General features: G+C 40.4%; 1 protein-coding gene across 1 annotated transcript in view; it reads left to right on the top strand.

The window, feature by feature from the left end:
• The window catches only part of LOC129718130 (uncharacterized), a 69362-nt gene extending 57208 nt beyond the window's left edge, over window positions 1–12154 (top strand). The window contains exon 6 of the mRNA XM_055668560.1: window positions 11677–12154. Within this exon, the coding sequence (XP_055524535.1) occupies window positions 11677–11885 (209 nt within the window). The 3' untranslated portion in view covers window positions 11886–12154. The remainder of the gene's footprint in view (window positions 1–11676) is intronic.
• The last annotated feature ends 7551 nt before the right edge of the window (window positions 12155–19705 follow it).

Genomic DNA, 19705 nt, shown 5'->3' with positions numbered 1-19705 from the left:
ACCAATCAGAGGACGTTATTTTTATTTCAACAAGGCTTGACAATTTTCAATAGTGCAATAGTTCTTAGATTCAAACAACATATTTCTGCATTTGGGCAGATGCGTGTATAATTTTCCAATCGATTGCTGCAAGAATGAATAAAATCGGTTGAAAACCAACCGACCTATAAGCATTTGAAAAGGGACAAATTTCATCCCAGTTTTTCAGTTTGCATCCCTGTGTGGTATGTCAAAGTAAAACGTAGTTCTACGTCAAAAGACATTTTGCTGTTCAAAATTGGATTTAGTGATGACGATCTTTATGCTGCCCCAACAGTGGGGGAATAATGGCAGTCTGGCGAGGCACGCTGAGAAGAACCGCTACTACCGCTGCTACTGAGACATGGTGACCAACCACAGCGCAAGTGATTTATTTAATTTGAAGGCAGCCACAGGCGCAACGCGCTGTTACTTCTGAGTGCTGTATCTGCTTCTACTGCTGTCAACGTTGTGGACGGTCCATCCAGCTCACCTTCCGACTAATGAATGTAGCTAGTTTTCCCAGAAACACTCTTTTATAGCCGAAGGGTGTTACGTAATAGGCCACGCCTTTCTGTTCAGTTGTCTAATTCTCTAATATTCTTTAGACGAATTATTCCACAATTCGCATTCGTTATTTGTTTCCAACGAATAAACACCGATGGTGCTCTCACACACGCAACGGTTTTAACCCGTATTTTATGGCGGTTTGTAACATCAAGCGATTTCGTTTGCTCGTTGTTGCGTGTTGCATCATGTTGCAACTTGGCAGCTGGGAGACGACGAAATTCTGTTAATGCTGATTGATTGAATCGACTTCATATTAGCTCTGAATATTCGAATTAACTGCCTTTGTGAATGCGTTCTAACAGGGCAGTTTGTTATTCAAAATCGGTTATGTTGATCGCAGCCTTTGTGCTGTCCCAACAGTGGGGGTATTAACTAAATAAACTACAACAGAATTTGATTGCTAGAGTCCCGCGAAGAATGTTTGCTTGTCTTGATGCTAGGAAATTTTCACCCTTCAATTACTTGTTTATTCGCCTTGAAAAAGCCATTTTGCTGTTCAAAATCGGTTGCTGATCGCAACCATTGTGCTGCCCCAACAGTGGGGGAGTTGAGATACACGGACAACATGCACTGTGGAAGCTATTTCACCTTCTGTAAATTAGACGGCCGCGACAGATGTAACTGCTAGAATCCACACAGAATGCTTGCTTACGTTGTCAAAAATTATTAACTTTCAATGACTTGTTTATTTGCCCTAAAAAAAGACATTTTGCTGTTCAAAATTAGATTTGGTGATGACGATCTTCATGCTGCCCTAATAATAATGGCAGTCTGGCGACACACGCTGAGAAGAACCGCGCTGCTCCTGAGACGTGGTGACCAACCACATGGCTAGTGCTGCTGCTAAGGAAGGACGACTGCTGTTGACAACTTGTCGCTGTCCAGAACTATTATGTGCGTCTTCGGCTGAAACAGGCTCTTATATAGGCCAAATAGCATGTTTTCAATTGCAAGGTATATGATTCTGTCGACCGTGCTTGGGAAGCATTCATATAACGACCAATCAGGAACGTAATTTTCGTTTAAACAAGGCTTGACAATTATCAATAGTACAATAGTTCGAATAATCAATCAACAATTTTCTACATTTGGGTGGATGCGTGTATTATTTTCCAAACAATTGCTGCAAAAATTAAGGAAGTGAAAGGGTTGAAAACAAACCGATTTATAAGCATTTAAAAAGGGACATATTTCGTCCCCTTTTCGTTAATAGTTTTCCTTTTTACATCCCTATGTGGTAGGCTAAAGAAAAACGTAGTTCTACGTCAAAAAACACTGTGCATTGTGGTGCTTTCTAGAACTTAGCTGAAGACCATTTCTGCAAAGTGCAAGACTGAAAAGCTAGATTTCGCAGCGCAACTAGCGGCAGACCTCCACACTAAAACTTATTATCATTCTTGGAAGCTTTAAATATACTAAATGTGAGATAGTATGTCAATGAAACCAATATTTGAAAAATTAAAGTTCACGATTTCGGGCTCTCGTACCACTGGGCATTATTGTGAATCTTAGTGTCTTTAGCTAGCTAGGAAGTGCATCAATAGACCGCAAAGTAATTACTCGGCGGGCTCCTTGCTTCTACATTTTCTCACAGGGAAACTTTATTCAAGTCGCTGAAGACTAGACAAATTTCCGAGGTGGCTAGGGGTACCAAAATTCACAGGAACGGTATGATCACAGACAATACATGTCTTGCCCTATGTCGGCGTTGGGATTCGAACCCAGGCGTCGAGCGTGGTTGGCGGAGACGTTACCAACCACGCTAGGCCCCCGCCCCTCTGCTGCAATTTTATCTAACAGTGCATTCCTGAATGCTGAGACGTTAAAACGTTATAAATAATAATATATACTAAAAGAATGGATTTCTTTTATTTAATCGCTGTCATTTCATACATATTCGAATCAAACCTATGTTCACAGCTGCACTTTCCGTTGTTCGAATCAAACCTTTGTTCGTAGCTGCACTACCAAGACAATCATTTAATTTAGCGAATTGGGTAAAACTTTTCTATCTAAGCAAAAAGCAAACTCAACGAAACTATCTGAATTGGAGACCAGAACGATTCAAGCGAAAATTTTAAATTTAAAAATTGCTTGACATTATATCAATAATGATCATGCTAGGTTAGCTCCAGCCCAGCATATAACTTCATGTATTTAAAAAAAGTGGAAGAGGCTGTTTATAATTTATGTACGACCGCAAGTTCACGTAGAATTACGACAGCCTGTCTTATGTCAATAAATTTTTTGCAATAGCTTTGGAAATACACTCGATTAGGGTTAATCAATTTAATGGTGTGAAGCGGTCGAAATTCTGCTGTGATGTCAAACTATAACCGTCTTCTCCAAGACGTTATATCCTTGCTAATAAAGTGTTGTGAATTTTCTAAAACAGACTCAGCACCGTGAGCAGAACGTGCCGAATTTTTCTGTTTGAAATCGGATTGAATCGCAGTATCAACAAATCGTAATGAACATCACACTGCTGTGCATTTTCAGCAGCATCAAACCACAGTTGTAATTTAGTAATAACCATTCATTATGCTCTTCCAAATACATTTTGGAGCCTTGAAAAAGGCCGGTTGCAGCAATTGCAACTTTCATTCAATTATCGCATAAATGCTTCATGGTCAGATAGCGCGCGATATCCGCTCTGACATAACAAATTCTTCAAACGTTTTGGAATGGTATAACTGGGAAAAGAGGTGTGATTTAATTATTTCCAGTTATACAATTCTACAACGTTCGAAAAATTTTATTTCGTGTGTCGTAATACTAATTTACGAAAAATACATCTCATTTATTCTGGCTTAGAGCGATCTTTTGATAAGCTCCGCCTTTATTTTCAGTTCCTACAGAGTATGAAGGTGGAAATTCTGCTGTGGTGATGTCAGACAGTAAACATTTTGTTTTAAGACGCAATAGCGTAAGTGCTGCATTTCTGTTATCTGCTACCATCCAGCACGAGAACAAGTATAAATTACAACCAGCCCTTCTCAGAGCCTCCAACACGTTCTGGATGCAATGTTGAATTTTTCTTGGCTTGCAAATGCTGAAATTTGCGGTTTTCCGACTGTTACACATGATGAAAAATCTTAATCACATAATTGTAGAGCACCAAAAGGTGCTATTATAATTCACAACAGTAACAACACTGGCAAGTTTGTTCAATTATCATTATTTCGGATAACCATTCGCCGATGATTCTAGTTCTCCCGTTTTCTCTAGTAGAATTGCCTGCCAGTTCCAATAGTTCTGCAGCAAAACTCCATAACAGCCGCCAGATAGACAGTTGCTTAAGTATCAACGCGACCAGCGCGATCAGCCAGAAATTGAAACCCGGCTTTTCTTTCTCCGTCACGATCAGCATCCAACGTTCGTGTGGTATCGGTACAGTCATGAAATGAACAAAGCGCGTGTCAAAATCCTTTGCACAGTAACAAGCAAGACCGTGATGTTATACTGTTGCTTGCCTGCTATCTGCCTTCATCCCCCACGTATAGAGTAACTGCATATGTAAAATACGCAACCGATAAAAATAAGAATTCGATTGTCTTCCAAAACACAAAACTGTACGTGTTAGGTAGAATGCTACGTGTGCGAGAGCTCTATCGGTCCGGCTGCCAACATGAAATGAAATTAATATTTTGTGCATTCGCATTACGAACCAGAGACAGGAAGAAACTTGAAATAAAGGCGGAGTCTTGTACTTGTAAGACTCCGCCTTTATTACAAGTTCTTTCCAGCTTGTCTTTGGTTCGTTAGTAACAAAATAGCTCTAAAAATATCAGGAACAGTAAGCGACCTCGAGTAAACAACAACAACAACAACAAATCGTTTACAAAGTCAGATCGGTTGTATCCGTTAGTGTCGACTGTGCTTGTGAAGAGAGGTGGTGATTGGTTGCTCGGTATGATTTAGACAATCGATGTTATTTATCAACTTTTCAATAGTGTATCTCAAACAATAGGTTATTTTTGTTACAAACATTTAACCATGAAAGAATTTCTGATCGGTTGATGCCATAACCTCAAAATTCTGAAAAGAAATGACCGATACATAAGCGCTCAAAACCTGACCACTTTTCCCTGGTTCTCCCTGGTTGAAGTACTAGATATTCATATTCAGGCGCCTAACTTCGACATAGACGTTAGTCAACGTCAAAAGTTACTTTACCAAACTGACTATTTTAAGAAAATCAGGACAAATGCTAGAATATAACAAATAAATCAGGACGCTCAAAAAGGATCTCAAAATCAGGACATGTCCTTGTTCTATTCGTTGGATGCTGATTTCGGTTCTTTTGGCAGGCACAGGTTATGTTTGTGTGTGGCAAGCTTTAAGCTGTATGAAATTTTTATTGTTGTGTTAGATTTCGTTTTAGATATATTATATAGAATAAACTTACAAATTTCGGTTTTTCAATCAGCAAATAGAACAAATTATTTTAATTTTTATTTTAGCACTAGTGTACTATTTTGTGTTTGTGATTTCACTCTTATATCCAACGGCGCGTCTAGACTGTTTCGCTGCTCGTGGCAAAAGAAAGGTTATTTGACAACCGGATCCTGAGCTAGGTCTTTCGATGGTTGACAGTTAAGCCTTAGGGATGAAGTGTTGAAGCAGTGCACTCAGTTTGCAACATTCTCCCCCCCGTAACACTGGTCACCGGAAGGCTCGTGCCCAGTTTTACCGACCTGCGCCACATCCAAAATTGCTAACTTTGAAACTGGTCTACGAATCAAACCCCGATTGGTTTGAACTAATGCTTGCCGAACCCGACCATCATGCCCCGCGTAAACCTTGCAAATTCTACCTCTTGTCCATCACTTCCTTCTTGAGTCCTCCATGACAAAAACCAGATTCCCTACTGCCACAGGTTTGACTTCCCCGAACCATTTTGTCCGCCGCGTAAGAGTTGGTAAGTATTCACGCAACCAACGTTTCCAAAACATGTCCATCTGGTGTTGCACCTGACTCCAGGCGTTGCGAAGCTTGAATATATTATCCGTTGGCTCCGCTGCTGGTTGTCGTACGCCGCTCGAACTGCCCAGGAGGAAATGATTGGGAGTGAGAGCTTCCGCCTCCTCAGAATCCAGGGGAAGATACGTCAACGGTCTTGAGTTGACGATTCCTTCCGCTTCTATCGCCGAAGTAAGTAGACCTTCATCGTTCAATTTTTGTCCCACATTAGCCGCCTCCATTGCCGACTTGACGGAACGGACCATCCTTTCCCACGATCCGCCCATGTGCGGGGCACTCGGAGGAATAAACACCCATTTTGTATTTGTGTTGGTAACCGTTTGTGCCATCTTCTGTATCTGCTCCCGTAAAACACTATCGGCTCCGCAAAAATTTGTCCCGTTGTCCGAGTAGATTTCTAAGGGAGCTCCTCGGCGGCTTACGAAGCGACGCACGCTCATAATGCAGGATTCTGTCGAAATCGTATGAACAATTTCTACATGGACGGCGCGGATCGTCAGACATGTGAATAGCGCCACCCATCTCTTGGCGCTACTCCGACCGACTTTAACGAGAAGTGAATGGTTTTGATAAATTGTTCGTTAGGATGGCCATTTCATCCGGAAAAGCCTCCCACTGTACCGTCTGGATCAAGTAGTCTAACGCATGTATTATCTCAGCTTGGGTGAGGTTTCCGAACTGCAGCTTCATTGCATTTCTGCCTGCCCTAATGTTTTTTTATAAAGCGGTGTGCATACGCTGTAGCTCGTAATGCTCGATTCCAATTTGAAAACCTTTCCAATTCGATAATCATACAGGTTTTGAATTCTTCCTGGTGTAGGTGAATCGGGCGAAGCTCTTCGTCAGCGATCTTTGATTTCGGTGCTAAATTAGCTGGCCACTGATCTTCGCTGTACCACATAAATTGCGGACCTGTGAACCATACACTGTCTGGCTTGAGGTCTGGCCCTTTGCCCCACTTTGTCGCTGCATCTGCTACGTTTTTCTTCGTCGGTATGTATCTCCATTCATCTGCGTTGGTTTCTGTCAAAATTTCACCGATGCGTACCGCAACAAACTGTTTATAGCGCCGATCTTGGGAGTTGATCCAGGAGAGCACGGTGCTTGAGTCCGACCAAAAGACTTTCTAGGCGATTTGTATTGAGTGCCCTTCGGTAACGAACTGCATCAATCGAACACCCAACACGGCTGCCTTTAACTCCAGTCGTGGAATAGATAGTGGTTTGATTGAAGCGACTTTGGTTTTGGCAGCTACTAGCGCGGATTCGGCTACCCCTTGCTCATCAACGCACCGAAAGTATGCTACCGCCGCATAAGCTTCTTCACTCGCGTCAACGAATACGTGTAGCTCTGTGTGTCGATATATTTTAGAAGTTGCTACCCGAAAATAACACCGTGAAAGTTGGAGTTGCTGTACGTCTTTTAACAATCGTGTCCATTCTCGCCAACGCTCAAAACACCCCTCAGTTATCTGTTCATCCCATTGAGTGCCAGACCTCCATATTGTCTGCAGTAGAATTTTACCCTGTACCGTAAACGAAGCTAACAAGCCGATCGGGTCGAAGAGACTCATTAGGCATTTTAAAACTTGTCTTTTGGTGGGTGGTATGCCTGAGGATATCACTGTTTGTATCTCCTGCTGCATCAGTGTTGAAAATCCAAGATGATCTTCCTTCGTATGCCAAAGTAATCCAAGTACTCGTTCGCACTGATTGGTGCTATGAGAATCTAAACACCGCACTACTGATTTCTCTTTCTCTCCAAGGCTGCCCAGCACTTTGGAGTTATTTGATTGGAAATTCCGTATATTGAACCCACCTTTAGCGTGGATCATTCGTACCTCGCTTATAACTTTAATAGCTTCATCAACGCTATCGAAGCTCTCTAGCAGGTCGTCAACGTAGTGGTTCTTTACTATGCATTGAACAGCCCGGGGATATTCCTCGGCAAACTCCATCGCGTTTTTGTTTTTCACAAATTGTGCGGATGCTGGCGAGCATGTTGATCCAAATGTGGCGACGTTCATCGAAAAAACTTGTGGAGGCCCGGACGGGCTATCTCTCTATAGGAATCGCTGAGCATTCCGGTCTGTTTCTCGAATTAGAATTTGGTGAAACATCTCCGCTATGTCAGCTGTAACAGCAACCGCGAACTGTCGAAAACGGAACAGAACTGCTGGCAAAGACGTTAATTGATCCGGTCCCTTCAGAAGCATATCATTCAATGATATTCCACGAGCCTTAGCTGCTGCGTCCCATATCATCCGCATCTTGTTGGATTTTTTCGGGTTGAACACAACTCCCAGTGGTAGATACCATACTCGTTTGGTGTCAGCTTTTTTCAATTCCTGTTCCGAAGCTCGACGAATGTATCCTTTATTGATATAATCGTCGATTTGCTTCGCCATTTTTTCCTTTAGTTGAGGTTCTCGTGCCATACGTCGTTCGAGACATTCCATACGTTTTAGCGCCATCCCGTAACTGTCTGGTAGTTTAAAATCGTCAAAACGCCACAAAAGCCCGGTTTCGTACTTTTCCCCTACTCTTCTGGTTGTTTTCTCCAGTAGTTCATAAGCTCTTCTCCCTTCTTTCGATATGATCGGCTTTGCTGCCTGTGATCCGACATCTTCCGTAGCAAAAAACTCTTTCACCATGTTGTGCAAAGTCTGGTCTGAAGCACAATCGCACGCGTGTACATTCAAGGACGATGTAGCTGAATTTTCCTTACTTCCTCCGAAGATGCACCAGCCTAACCGCATTTTCACTGCCACTGGATCATTTGTTGCTCCTTCTCTGGTTTTCAGCGGAACAGTTAATCGTATATTGTCGATTCCTATCAATAAATGTGGAAGCTCTGTACCGGAATGCCTCGGAGATGTGGGAACGTTTTTGCTAATTTATTAACGTCTAGGCTTTGGCTAGGAAGAGTGAGCTCTTTTACCGTGCGTACATCACGCAGCTCATAGGCACGACGGTTTCCTTGCGACAGCGATACGCATACTGTTCGAGAATCATTTTCTACTCGTGACATATTACCAGTCCACTTCAAGCATAACGGTTGCTTCGCGCCAACAACTCCTAGTTGTTTCACCAATTCATCTTCGATTAATGTTACGGACGACCCATCATCCAAGAAAGCATAGGTGGTAATGCTTTTCCCTCCTCCATGCACAGTTACAGGGATGATTCCGAAATAGAGGGATGGTTGAATGTTACGATGCATATGGTTCTCTACTGCTTGCACCGCTGAACGTGAATAATGTAAAAGCGGGTGATGCCGGAATTGGCATCCGTTTAAACCACAAACACCAGGAGTGCGACAGGAACGTCTGCCATGGGCATTCAGACAATTACGGCAAATTCCTTGCGTTTGAACGAATCGACATCGGCCCTCAACAGAATATGATTTGAAAATGCTGCACTCTTTCAAACGATGACCCCTCTGATTACAAGCTGGACAAATTTTGTCTGTCCCTTCTACGTTACCATTTTGCGTCACTTCTGAGTGTGAGTTGATTGCTGCGCGCTTTTGTTTCCGATTATCGTCTGCTTTGTTCGCACTTCCCGTGTAGAGTGTGACCCGGCTCGCTGATTTTACAATTCCCTGCATAAATTCACCGAAAACTTTCAAATTAACTTCTTTTCGCGTCTCCATATATTTCACCCACTCCATCCTTACGTGTACTGGTAATTTTGTCCACCAACTCGATCATCAATGACGGATTTGACAGATGAGCTTGTTGATTTGCAGCTTCGAGATGGTCACACAGTGTTTGTACTGCCATCCCAAAGTCGATGAGAGATTCGAGTTTCTCTGCTTTCGGCGCGGGGACGGTATGGACCTTATCAATGAGCGCATTTATCAATAGCTCTGGACGACCGTATAATAAGCGAAGCGTATCTACAATATGCGGAACAGATTCTGGGAGAAGAAGTCGACTACGCACCGCTTCCTGGGCAGGGCCTTTCAGGGAGCGTTGTAGTCTGATTAAGTTCTCGGCGGGGCTGTAGCCACACGCCAATGTTGAGATCATAAAGTTACTAATAAATACTGGCCAATCAGCTGGACTGCCAGAAAAGGTTGGAAGGTCGCGGGGCATGACTTGTCTCGCCGCTAATTGAGACGGCGAGGGTGTAAATATATTTATATTAGTTGGTAAGTTCATATTTTCAGTGGCTTCAAGGCCAAATTGCTTGGTAAGATGGTCGAGAGTAGCGATATCGTTAGCATTTTGATTTGACTCACCTGGACGTGGCGACTTAGGGTCTATAGTGTTACCTGGCATGGGGGGTCTACTTCTTTCTGCCTTGGGTTCAACATGGGCGTTGAATTCCATTGATTAATTCGGTCCGTTTTCTTGATGGCCGCTTTAGACCTTGTTTGATCGGCAGTGGTCGGTTTCGTTGAAGTCCCAGCCAACCAACGTTGCACTTCCGTCCTTCTGACACCGTCACTCATCCTGCTTCGAGCGCTGGCGCTGTCGCTTTCATTTTCTTTCATAGCGGCTTCCAAGCCGGCATACTTTTGCTCGAGAAGGTCTCTCTCCAAATTCTGCTGATCCTTAAGTTGTTTCACTTTTAACTCATGTTCCTCCTGCAACTTTTTCATTGCCAAGGAAAGTCGTTTTGACTTGGCACTGGAAACTGATCTCACCGATCCCACCTCGGATGTAACGTGAACACATTTGCTGCAGCTCCATGAACGATCTTCTACTGAGTTGGTTACTCCGGCACACTTCATGTGCCACCACGTGCTGCATCGATCGCACTGAACCAGGTTATCTGCCGAATCTGGACGATCGCAATTGACACAGTAACTTTCTCCCGTTAGTAGCGTTTCGTCGGGATCCATGGCAACGAAATTTCTTAAAGAATTGTTCTATTCGTTGGATGCTGATTCGGATATACCGGTTCTTTTAGCAGGTACAGGTTATGTTTGTGTTAGATTTCGTTTTAGATATATTATATAGATTAAACTTACAAATTTCGGTTTTTCAATCAGCAAATAGAACAAATTATTTTTATTTTTATTTTAGCACTAGTGTACTATTTTGTGTTTGTGAGTTCACTCTTATATCCAACGGCGCGTCTAGACTGTTTTCGTGGCAAAAGAAAGGTTATTTGACAACCGGATCCTGAGCTAGGCCTTTCGATGGTTGCCAGTTAAGCCCTAGGGATGAAGTGTTGAGGCAGTGCACCCAGTTTGCAACATCAAAGCGGATGGTATCCCTAGTCATACCGTTTAAACAAACCGTTTTGGCTCTGGAAATATTTGTGGTCATCAATACCTTCCCGATTTTAAAAAGATTCTCAAAAATGAGTCGGGTTCCAAAAAATTAAACCAATAGCACAAAATTATATCTTTTGCACATATGCAAAGTTTCATGTTCAAATGAGATACCAATTCCAATCCGGTGTTCCTCAAGAGTCAATACTAGGGCCCCTGTTGAAGTTTAGCTGTGTCAGTAATGACTGGACTTATAAATTCTGATTTGTGCAGAATTTACCAATGGTCTAACAGAAATTTATTGCCAGTGAACGAGTCTAAAATTAAAGCTATGTTCATATCCAGGAATTTTCATTCTGACATTTTACCAGACTTATTTTTGGGAATCGATAGATTAAAACACACGTCGTCTAATCTAGGCTTCATCATCCAAAACAATCTCGAAAAATGCGAAAAATGTTTTGCCCGCTTACGTCTTCTTAAACTTGCAACTCCAGTGAAATTGCAACTTTTCAAGTCATTACTTCTTCCTCACTTAATGTATGGCGATGTTTTTAAGTTAAATACATCAGCTGTGGCAATTAACAGGCTACGAATCAAGTTAAATTGTTGTGTTCCATTTCATATCAAAAATGAGTTCAACATGAATCGAAAATGGGTCAACAAAGTACACAAACTGGAACAATGGGTGCAGAGGAGGCTCAAAAATAAGTTGAAAATTAATCAAGAATGGATATTACGATTTAATTCATATGGATTGAAAAAACTGCATGATTTTATGATTTAATGATTTAATCACTTTATAATATTCCTTTAACGTGTCATATGAACTCTATGTCGTAAAAATTCCCTTATTTTGCTACAATTCATTTTTTGCAGCCCTAAAAATTCACATCTCCGGTGAAATGAACGACGCGCTGATGCGAATCGGAGGCTTCAAAACCGAACACCGAGGGCTGATCGATGTCAAGGGAAAGGGCTTGATGGACACCTACTGGCTGAGCTGCAAGGAACGAGCCAGTCCGAACTGTCACGGTGAAGTTGCCTGGTACGCCGACATACAACCGGTCTATTTGAAAATTGTTTAAAATGAATAACCAACCGTAGATGATGTTGATCAAAAAAAGCTTATCAGTGTTTAATTGAATGACGAATATTTATATAAATATAAATATAAAAACAATGTAGAATACCTCAGCAGGCCAAAACGTTGTCATGATAATTAGGTTTCTGAAAATGTTGTTAGTGTATTTTTTCACCTGGTGATGAAAAACCGAGAAGCATGCAAGTTTCAAATTATTTAATGTACACTACAAGTGTTATTTTTTAAAGTAGTTAATGTTTTATATATGTGATATAATGAGTAATAAAGTGCTTTTACGGCTAACGGAAATGAATAGAACTATGTTTCAACAAGTTCCTATAAAACTATCGTCATAAGAAAATATTGACTACTTACTTTAAATGTTTTTTTTTCGCTGATGGTTTTCTCATAAACACGCATTAGTAAAAACTTTTTAAGAACAGAACACAACCAGTGGAAGCACAAACATCGTTTGTCGCTATAATCACATAGCATACTTAGATTTCAATTTCCTGCACCACCAATCATAATAACATAACCATCTAGGAGAGAACTTCGGTAGTGTGATTACACACTAAAAGTTGATTTCCTGCGCTGTCAACAGTCCAAAAACCAGTGCAGTGCACGTGTGGCCCAAGCGTTAATTGGCATTTCATAGTGATGTAACAACTGATAATAAGCCTGCGGTTTAATGTCCAGATCTACAGCGGGTCACGTTGATTGTCCAACTTTGCCTCTGAAGTAAGAGGGAGAGCAACAGTGAAATGTACAGATATATCAACATATTTTTCGAACTAACTCTCAATTATATAGTAGGCACGGGTACCCAATTAACTCGGATGCTGCGTGGTGTGTGTTTGAATTGACATCTAGTTTTATTGATAATAGTTTTCAGGTTTTAGAGGCACACGTGACTTACTGCACAAAATCGCTAGTTTGCGATCGGTGGTTCCACGTGGCACCGCCTGTCAGCAGGACTAATGTTCGGTTCTCAATCGTTATACGGAATAATGAATATGTTCGACTATTAGCGCAGAATGAGCATTGCATTTCGTGTATTAATTCATATCCATCATATTATATAACAGATGCTTGGTTGATGTCGCTCTAGAAGCGTCGTACCAGTAGGAATTTCGCATTAAATCAGTCTGCTTTTATCGGAAGGTCCAAGTCTACCGAATCTTAACTTCCATACTCCGGTGGAAGTAATCCAATCTGCTATTATTCTCAGTGATTGACAGACACCGAAAAAAGAGACGCTGGAAACAATGAATTTAAAGCTCTAGCTGCGTATTTTATAATGACTGCGTAATTTTTGTGTCCCCTCCGGGGAAACAATATCTATGCTATGTCTTTTCCGTTGAATTATATATTTTTGTCTGGAATAATGAAGACACGAACATGAGAATCGTATTTCATTTTGTTCCGTTTTAAATGTCAGCATGTTACAACAAAACCGTTATCGGTTATTTGAAGCTACAACACACAACTTCTATGTTTCGTAAACTATCATTTTCATACGTACGAGAATATTTATCATTTGATAATTTCGTTCGATTTTTTTTCGTAACCAACAATAGTAGGGGTTTTGAAAAACCATAAACTCATAATTATAATAGGCTTCAGAGGCTTTCAGAGGTGAAACCTCGATAAGCGCATGAAAGTAGTAATATCATTCAATCGTGATTTGGTATATTCTGCGAAAAATGTATGGCTGGAACTAGGATTGAGACTGGGACTGGGATTGGGACTTACATTGATCCCCTGGCTGATAACTGATAACTAATAACTTTCTTCAATAAAGTTCACTTTATTTAATATCTGGACGCACTATATATTTTGCTGCAGCGCTCCTAGTCTAAGAATGTTTCTTCTTTCAGTGCGAAAAAGTTCAAAAATTGTTTTGAAAAAATTGACGTTGTAAGGTTTAAAAAATCACGAATATCTGGCATTTTACATTTTCACTTTGGCATTTTTAGCATGTTTACCATTCCTGACATTCTTGCCTTTTGTAACATATGCAGTGTTGGACAAAACATTGAGATCACTCTAACGCGAAAAAATCAAAGTAGCTTTTAACTGCCAATTCATATATAGTGTATGCGAAACCTAGCGGCGAGCACTTATATTAATATGCGACTTTGAAAATCACAAGTTTAACGCAATCAAAGCAACCCGTTTTAGCAAGATGCACTGTTAACTGTCAAAAGTTGAAAACTGGCGCGACAAAATTTAGGACCAGTTCCTCGTTTCGGCTGTTTCGAGTGTTATTTCGATCGATTTTTGAAGGAAATTGATTGTGTCTCGGTGGTATTTATCATGACGATCCAATAGCTTCGAGTTAATGCCCTCCACGACCCAAAAAACCCAAAACAGACGGGACGCCTAAGAAAAACGACCGCGAAGATAGATCCGTTCAAAGCTTCGAAAAAGATCCGGGATGAACTAAACATGTCCGTGAGTTCCCGGACAGTTCAGTGGCGGCTGATGGAGCAGAGGGTAGGTGGTAAAATATCCCGGAACGAAAAAGATTGGAGTGGGCCAACCGCTAAGACCGTAAAAAAGTGGTTCCAGGATAACAAAGTCGACGCCATGAAGTGGCTAGTGCAGTTATAGAATAGTTCTATCCACGTCGGACATAGTGAAGGAAACCCAATAGGTTAATCTGAGTGTAACGGGGTTACCGTTACATCCTCCCACCTTCAATATGCTGTGAATCTTCTCGAAGATTCCAATAACTTCAATAACTTCAATGTGTATCGCCTATTAAGTGGGCGCAATAGTTTTTCTTTGCATTGAAGTTGTGTGGTCAACCTCGAACTGTGCTTATTCTCCTTAACCTCCTTCGACCGTTGACACCCGACCATCCATGGGGCCATCCACATACCACGTGGACAGATTTTTAACAATTTTGCCACCTTTGCTAGCTTTGTGCAGTAGCGGGCAGCATCATTAGTAGATGCATCCAATGAAAAGTTACCTCATTTTGACAACACACCAACGTTCTGGAAAGCTGGCGTTCCGTCAAGTTTTGAGTGTTAAAATAGCTTTTCACTGTATTATCTATCACAAGGAATGTCTTATTCGCACTCTCAGTGATAACACAAAGATGTGATCAGCATCTTATCCGAAATTAAATTAAACAGTCCTTCTCAGGATAAATTAAATGCCTAATTGAAGAGTTATTATTTTCTCTTAAATTAATTACACTCCATTTCAAATGATGGAATAGTTATCAATTTGACTTTATCTCTGTGCCTCAGAACGTACTGAATTACCTTTTCCTTCAGTAATATGTAACACCCGAACAGCTTTTGTTATCTGCATAAAAATTGAGTTTTCACATAATCAAACCTTAAAAATTGTCAAGCCTTGATACGGCAAGCAACTATACTGTTGAAAGTGGTCAGTGCTTGTTGAAACGAAAATTTAGATTGTTCTGATTGGCCGTTATATGATCGCTTTCCCTAGCACGGTCGACAAAATGACAGAACTAGTAATTTGGAATGTGCTATTTGGCCTATATAAGAGAATGTTTCAGTCGAAACTGCCCATATTAGTTCTAGACAGCGACTACAACACAGTCCTCACTTAGCAGCAACGGTGGCAGTGGATAGAATCAGTAGCAGTTGCAGCGGGTATCAACATCGATAGCTTGTGCAATGGAAGTTCCTTTAGTGCTGACTTTGCGCGCTAGTGGGCAGCATCAACACATCAGCCGGCACTTTCTCTAATAAAAAGTTGCAGAAGAATTCTACTGTCGGAAATAGCACAGAGATGCAATCAGCATTATATGCGATATTGAATTGAACAGATGTGCTTTTGAGAATGTTTAACATCGGTCTTAGCAAAAAGTTGCCTTGTACAATAGCGGCAGTATTAGCGGTAGGTTCATTACCAACACTTCCTCCAGTGAAGCCGTTTCTAGTTTTCAATGTGAAAACACCTTTTCACTGTGTTCTCCGTGCGCCTTAATCCCCATTGTCAAGGCAGCACACAAATGCGATCCACATTATATCCGATATGAAATTGAACAACAGTTGTCCTTATAAGGATAACAAACAAATTACTGAAGATTTAATATTTTCTCGTTTTGTGTTAGAATTGAAAATAAAATGTTATTTTAATATGCATGCACGCTGACAGTTGAAACTTGCTTGCGTTGTATAGTGGTTGTTCCATACCTGTTCAGTAATGTATCCGGAGTGGTTTGTGATTAGGGCGCAACTAACAAAAAATAAACATTGAGGAATATCAGTTTCAAAATTTGCAAGTACATTTCAAATCGTAATTTAAATGGAAAAGAATAATATTAACATTAATATCAAAAATCGACGCAGAATAAACCTATCTTATAGTTTCTTTACAATACTACATTAAATTTGTTCATTTATGCCTAAAACCTACGTTTTTCTTTTAACCCTTTCAAAATGAGTCTAAAATCACCGTGACGCCAGGTCTAAATTAATAGCTTCCCTGCAGGCCGAAGGTAGGCAGTCGGCTGTTCCTGTTCGTGATGTCTTGGCGAGCCGTGACCTATCCTACATGTCCCTTATATACGTTTTCCTGAAATCCATCCACGCCCCAGTTTAGTCCTACCCCCTTCCGCCTGCATCCAGCCTAACGACAAGAACACGTTAAGACCCCGGATCCGGAAACAGCAATCAGACCCGCACGATACTCCAAAGGCCCGATGGAAACAACCCAATATGGTTAGTCCGTAATATCTTGGCCCAGCAGCGGAACAAATTTAATATGCTGCTTACCTATGGCAATGAAAACCATCAAACAGCAAACCTGTGCTTTTAATGCAAAATATTCTAGCTTTAAGTTAGATTTAGTTTCAGCTCGTAGTCGGCAGCGAGGATAAAAAATTTGCTTTTAGTTATTAAGGTACTTTAGAAAGTAAGCTACCAGATATAATTGGCGCCGTTAAACATTAAATTGTATTTGTGCCGTGTCAAATAAATTATAGATGAACAAAAAAAAAAAATGAGTCTAAAAGTATTCTGAGTATGGGATTCGCCCACCTCTTTTTCGCCTTGTTTTCATTTTTCCCTCAGTTTCACCTGTTTAAATACGCCTGTATTTTGGAAACAATGTTGATCCTCCCTTCTACGAAATTTTTCGCTGTTAACGAAATATTTCGCAAATAAGCCCGTTGCTTCAAAACAATGAAAAGGGCTAATACCAAAGTTTCTTTTGTTTAGGGTAAACAATTCTAGCGCCCTTCACTAAAACTTGATTTAAACAATTTTATCGATTATTATATAAGAAAAGATTCCTGTCATGAATTTTGTCAGTCTTTCCAAAGCTAATGAGATAATGAAACGATTCGTTTACATATTGTTAGTTGCGCCCTAATCGCGAATTACTCCGGGTACCGTAAAACGTGGAGAATAATAAAACCGATGAAAATAAACAACTTTCGTTATTTATCAGCGAAACTGAACAAAACACTGATCTATTTTTTTAAATATTGAGAAAAAATAGGGTGCGGCTAAGCGAATGTCTACCACTGTAGAAACAGTCTGCGATATATCCTGCAGTGTACAAAAAATACTGTAACGCCTAGAATTAAAATAAAAGTTTTAAAACACGGGTCTTGCCTTCTCCTATTAAAAGTTTAACTACCATTTTGATACAATAAGTAATTTATTCTTTTCATTGAAAAAATGTAGCATTTTTCTATTTACCCCGCAATGGGGCAAATAGAAACACTCCTCAATGAAATGCGTTTTCCTTGTTCTGTTGAAAGATTCGAGTTTTGATTTTGAAGAAAACAGAACAAATGCATCATATTTATTGACATGAGAGGCGAAAAAAAGGTTATAAAGTATCGAAAAAGTACCGACAATCCTTAAATTAACAGTAAAAACTTGAAATGCCTAACCAGTACATCACACGAACAAGTTCTAGGTGAAATAAAATGGCTTCCACAGGCAAAGTATTTAGGTATTCGCGAACGCTCAGAATTTGAGCCTCCATTTTTTTATTGTTATAAGCAAATCGACAGTAGTGACTGTAGTAGCTAGTAGTAGTAGCTAACTCATAAATGGGTTTGCAGGTTTTGTTTATTATTGAACTTTCCAAGAAAATATTTTTCGCATGGTTTTTGAATGTAATCAAAGACTTATAATAGTATTTTTTAAGCTCGGAAGTTTTGTTTCTATTCGCCCTGTTTTACGGTATGTACAAACTGAAATTCGGTAGCACTTCAACTCCTCTTCTGCACAAGATTCGAAACATATTCAATACAAATAATGTAGCCAACAATCTTATGTAGTTCTATGTCAACCTTGCGGTCGTGGCTTTGCATACAATCCTGATGATTTTTGACGTTGACTAACGTCTATATCGAAGTTAGGCGCCTGAATTTGAATATCTAGTACTTCAACCAGGGAGAACCAGGGAAAAGTGGTCAGGTTTTGAGCGCTTATGTATCGGTCATTTCTTTTCAGAATTTCGAGGTTTTGGCATCAACCGATCAGAAATTCTTTCACGGTTAAATTTATGTAACAAAAATAACCTATTGTTTGAGATACACTATTGAAAACTTGATAAATAACATCGATTGTCCAAATCATACCGAGCAACCAATCACCACATCTCTTCACAAGCACAGTCGACACTAACGGATACAACCGATCTGACTTTGTAAACGATTTGTTGTTGTTGTTGTTGTTTACTCGAGGTCGCTTACTGTTCCTGATATTTTTAGAGCTATTTTGTTACTAACGAACCAAAGACAAGCTGGAAAGAACTTGTAATAAAGGCGGAGTCTTACAAGTACAAGACTCCGCCTTTATTTCAAGTTTCTTCTTGTCTCTGGTTCGTAATGCGAATGCACAAAATATTAATTTCATTTCATGTTGGCAGCCGGACCGATAGAGCTCTCGCACAAGCAGCATTCTACCTAACACGTACAGTTTTGTGTTTTGGAAGACACTCGAGTTCTTCTTTTTATCGGTTGCGTATTCTGCCGTGATATGACATTGTGACGTAGATCCAAGTGATCAGTTTTTCAGTACGGCCCAAAAACGAATGAATTTCTCGCCACTTTTGTATTGAAGTGGGTGCCAACGTCACTTTGTTTTTTTGATTCTATACAACGTACGAATGAGTAACAACGAAAAGGAAGATACCAAAAGATAGGTCTTCGAATAATGAACAAATTGGCATGAAAAACCCATATTCGAAAAAATGGCCTTTACGTCACTTTGTCATCTCACGGCAGTATTGTACATATGCAGTTATTCTATACGTGGCGGATGAAGGCAGATAGCAGGCAAGCAAGATACTTAAGCAACTGTCTATCTGGCGGCTGTTATGGAGTTTTCGGCAGCTGCAGAATTATTGGAAGTGGCAGGCAATTCTACTAGAGAAAACGGGAGAACTAGAATCATCGGCGAATGGTTATCCGAAATAGTGATAATTGAACAAACTTGCCAGTGTTATTACTGTTGTGAATTATAATAGCACCTTTTGGTGCTCTACAATTATGTGATTGAAGTAGTTAAGATTTTTCATCATGTGTAACAGACGGAAAACCGCAAATTTCAGCATTTGCAAGCCAAGAAAAATTCAACATTGCCTCAAGAACGTGTTGGTGGCCTTGAGAAGGGCTGGTTGTAATTTATACTTGTTCTCGTGCTGGATGGTAGCAGATAACAGAAATGCAGCACTTACGCTATTGCGTCCTAAAACAAAACGTTTATAGTTTGACCACAGCAGAATTTCCACCTTCATACTCATGTCTACCATAGGCAATATCAAACACGCAACAATCTGCTTCTATTCGACACGGAGACGGGAACATTTTCT

This window comes from Wyeomyia smithii, chromosome 1, assembly GCF_029784165.1.
Source record: "Wyeomyia smithii strain HCP4-BCI-WySm-NY-G18 chromosome 1, ASM2978416v1, whole genome shotgun sequence".
In the NCBI taxonomy this organism is placed as follows: domain Eukaryota; kingdom Metazoa; phylum Arthropoda; class Insecta; order Diptera; family Culicidae; genus Wyeomyia; species Wyeomyia smithii.
Note: the sequence above shows the minus strand (reverse complement) of the source record. Positions and strands in the feature narration are given on the sequence as shown.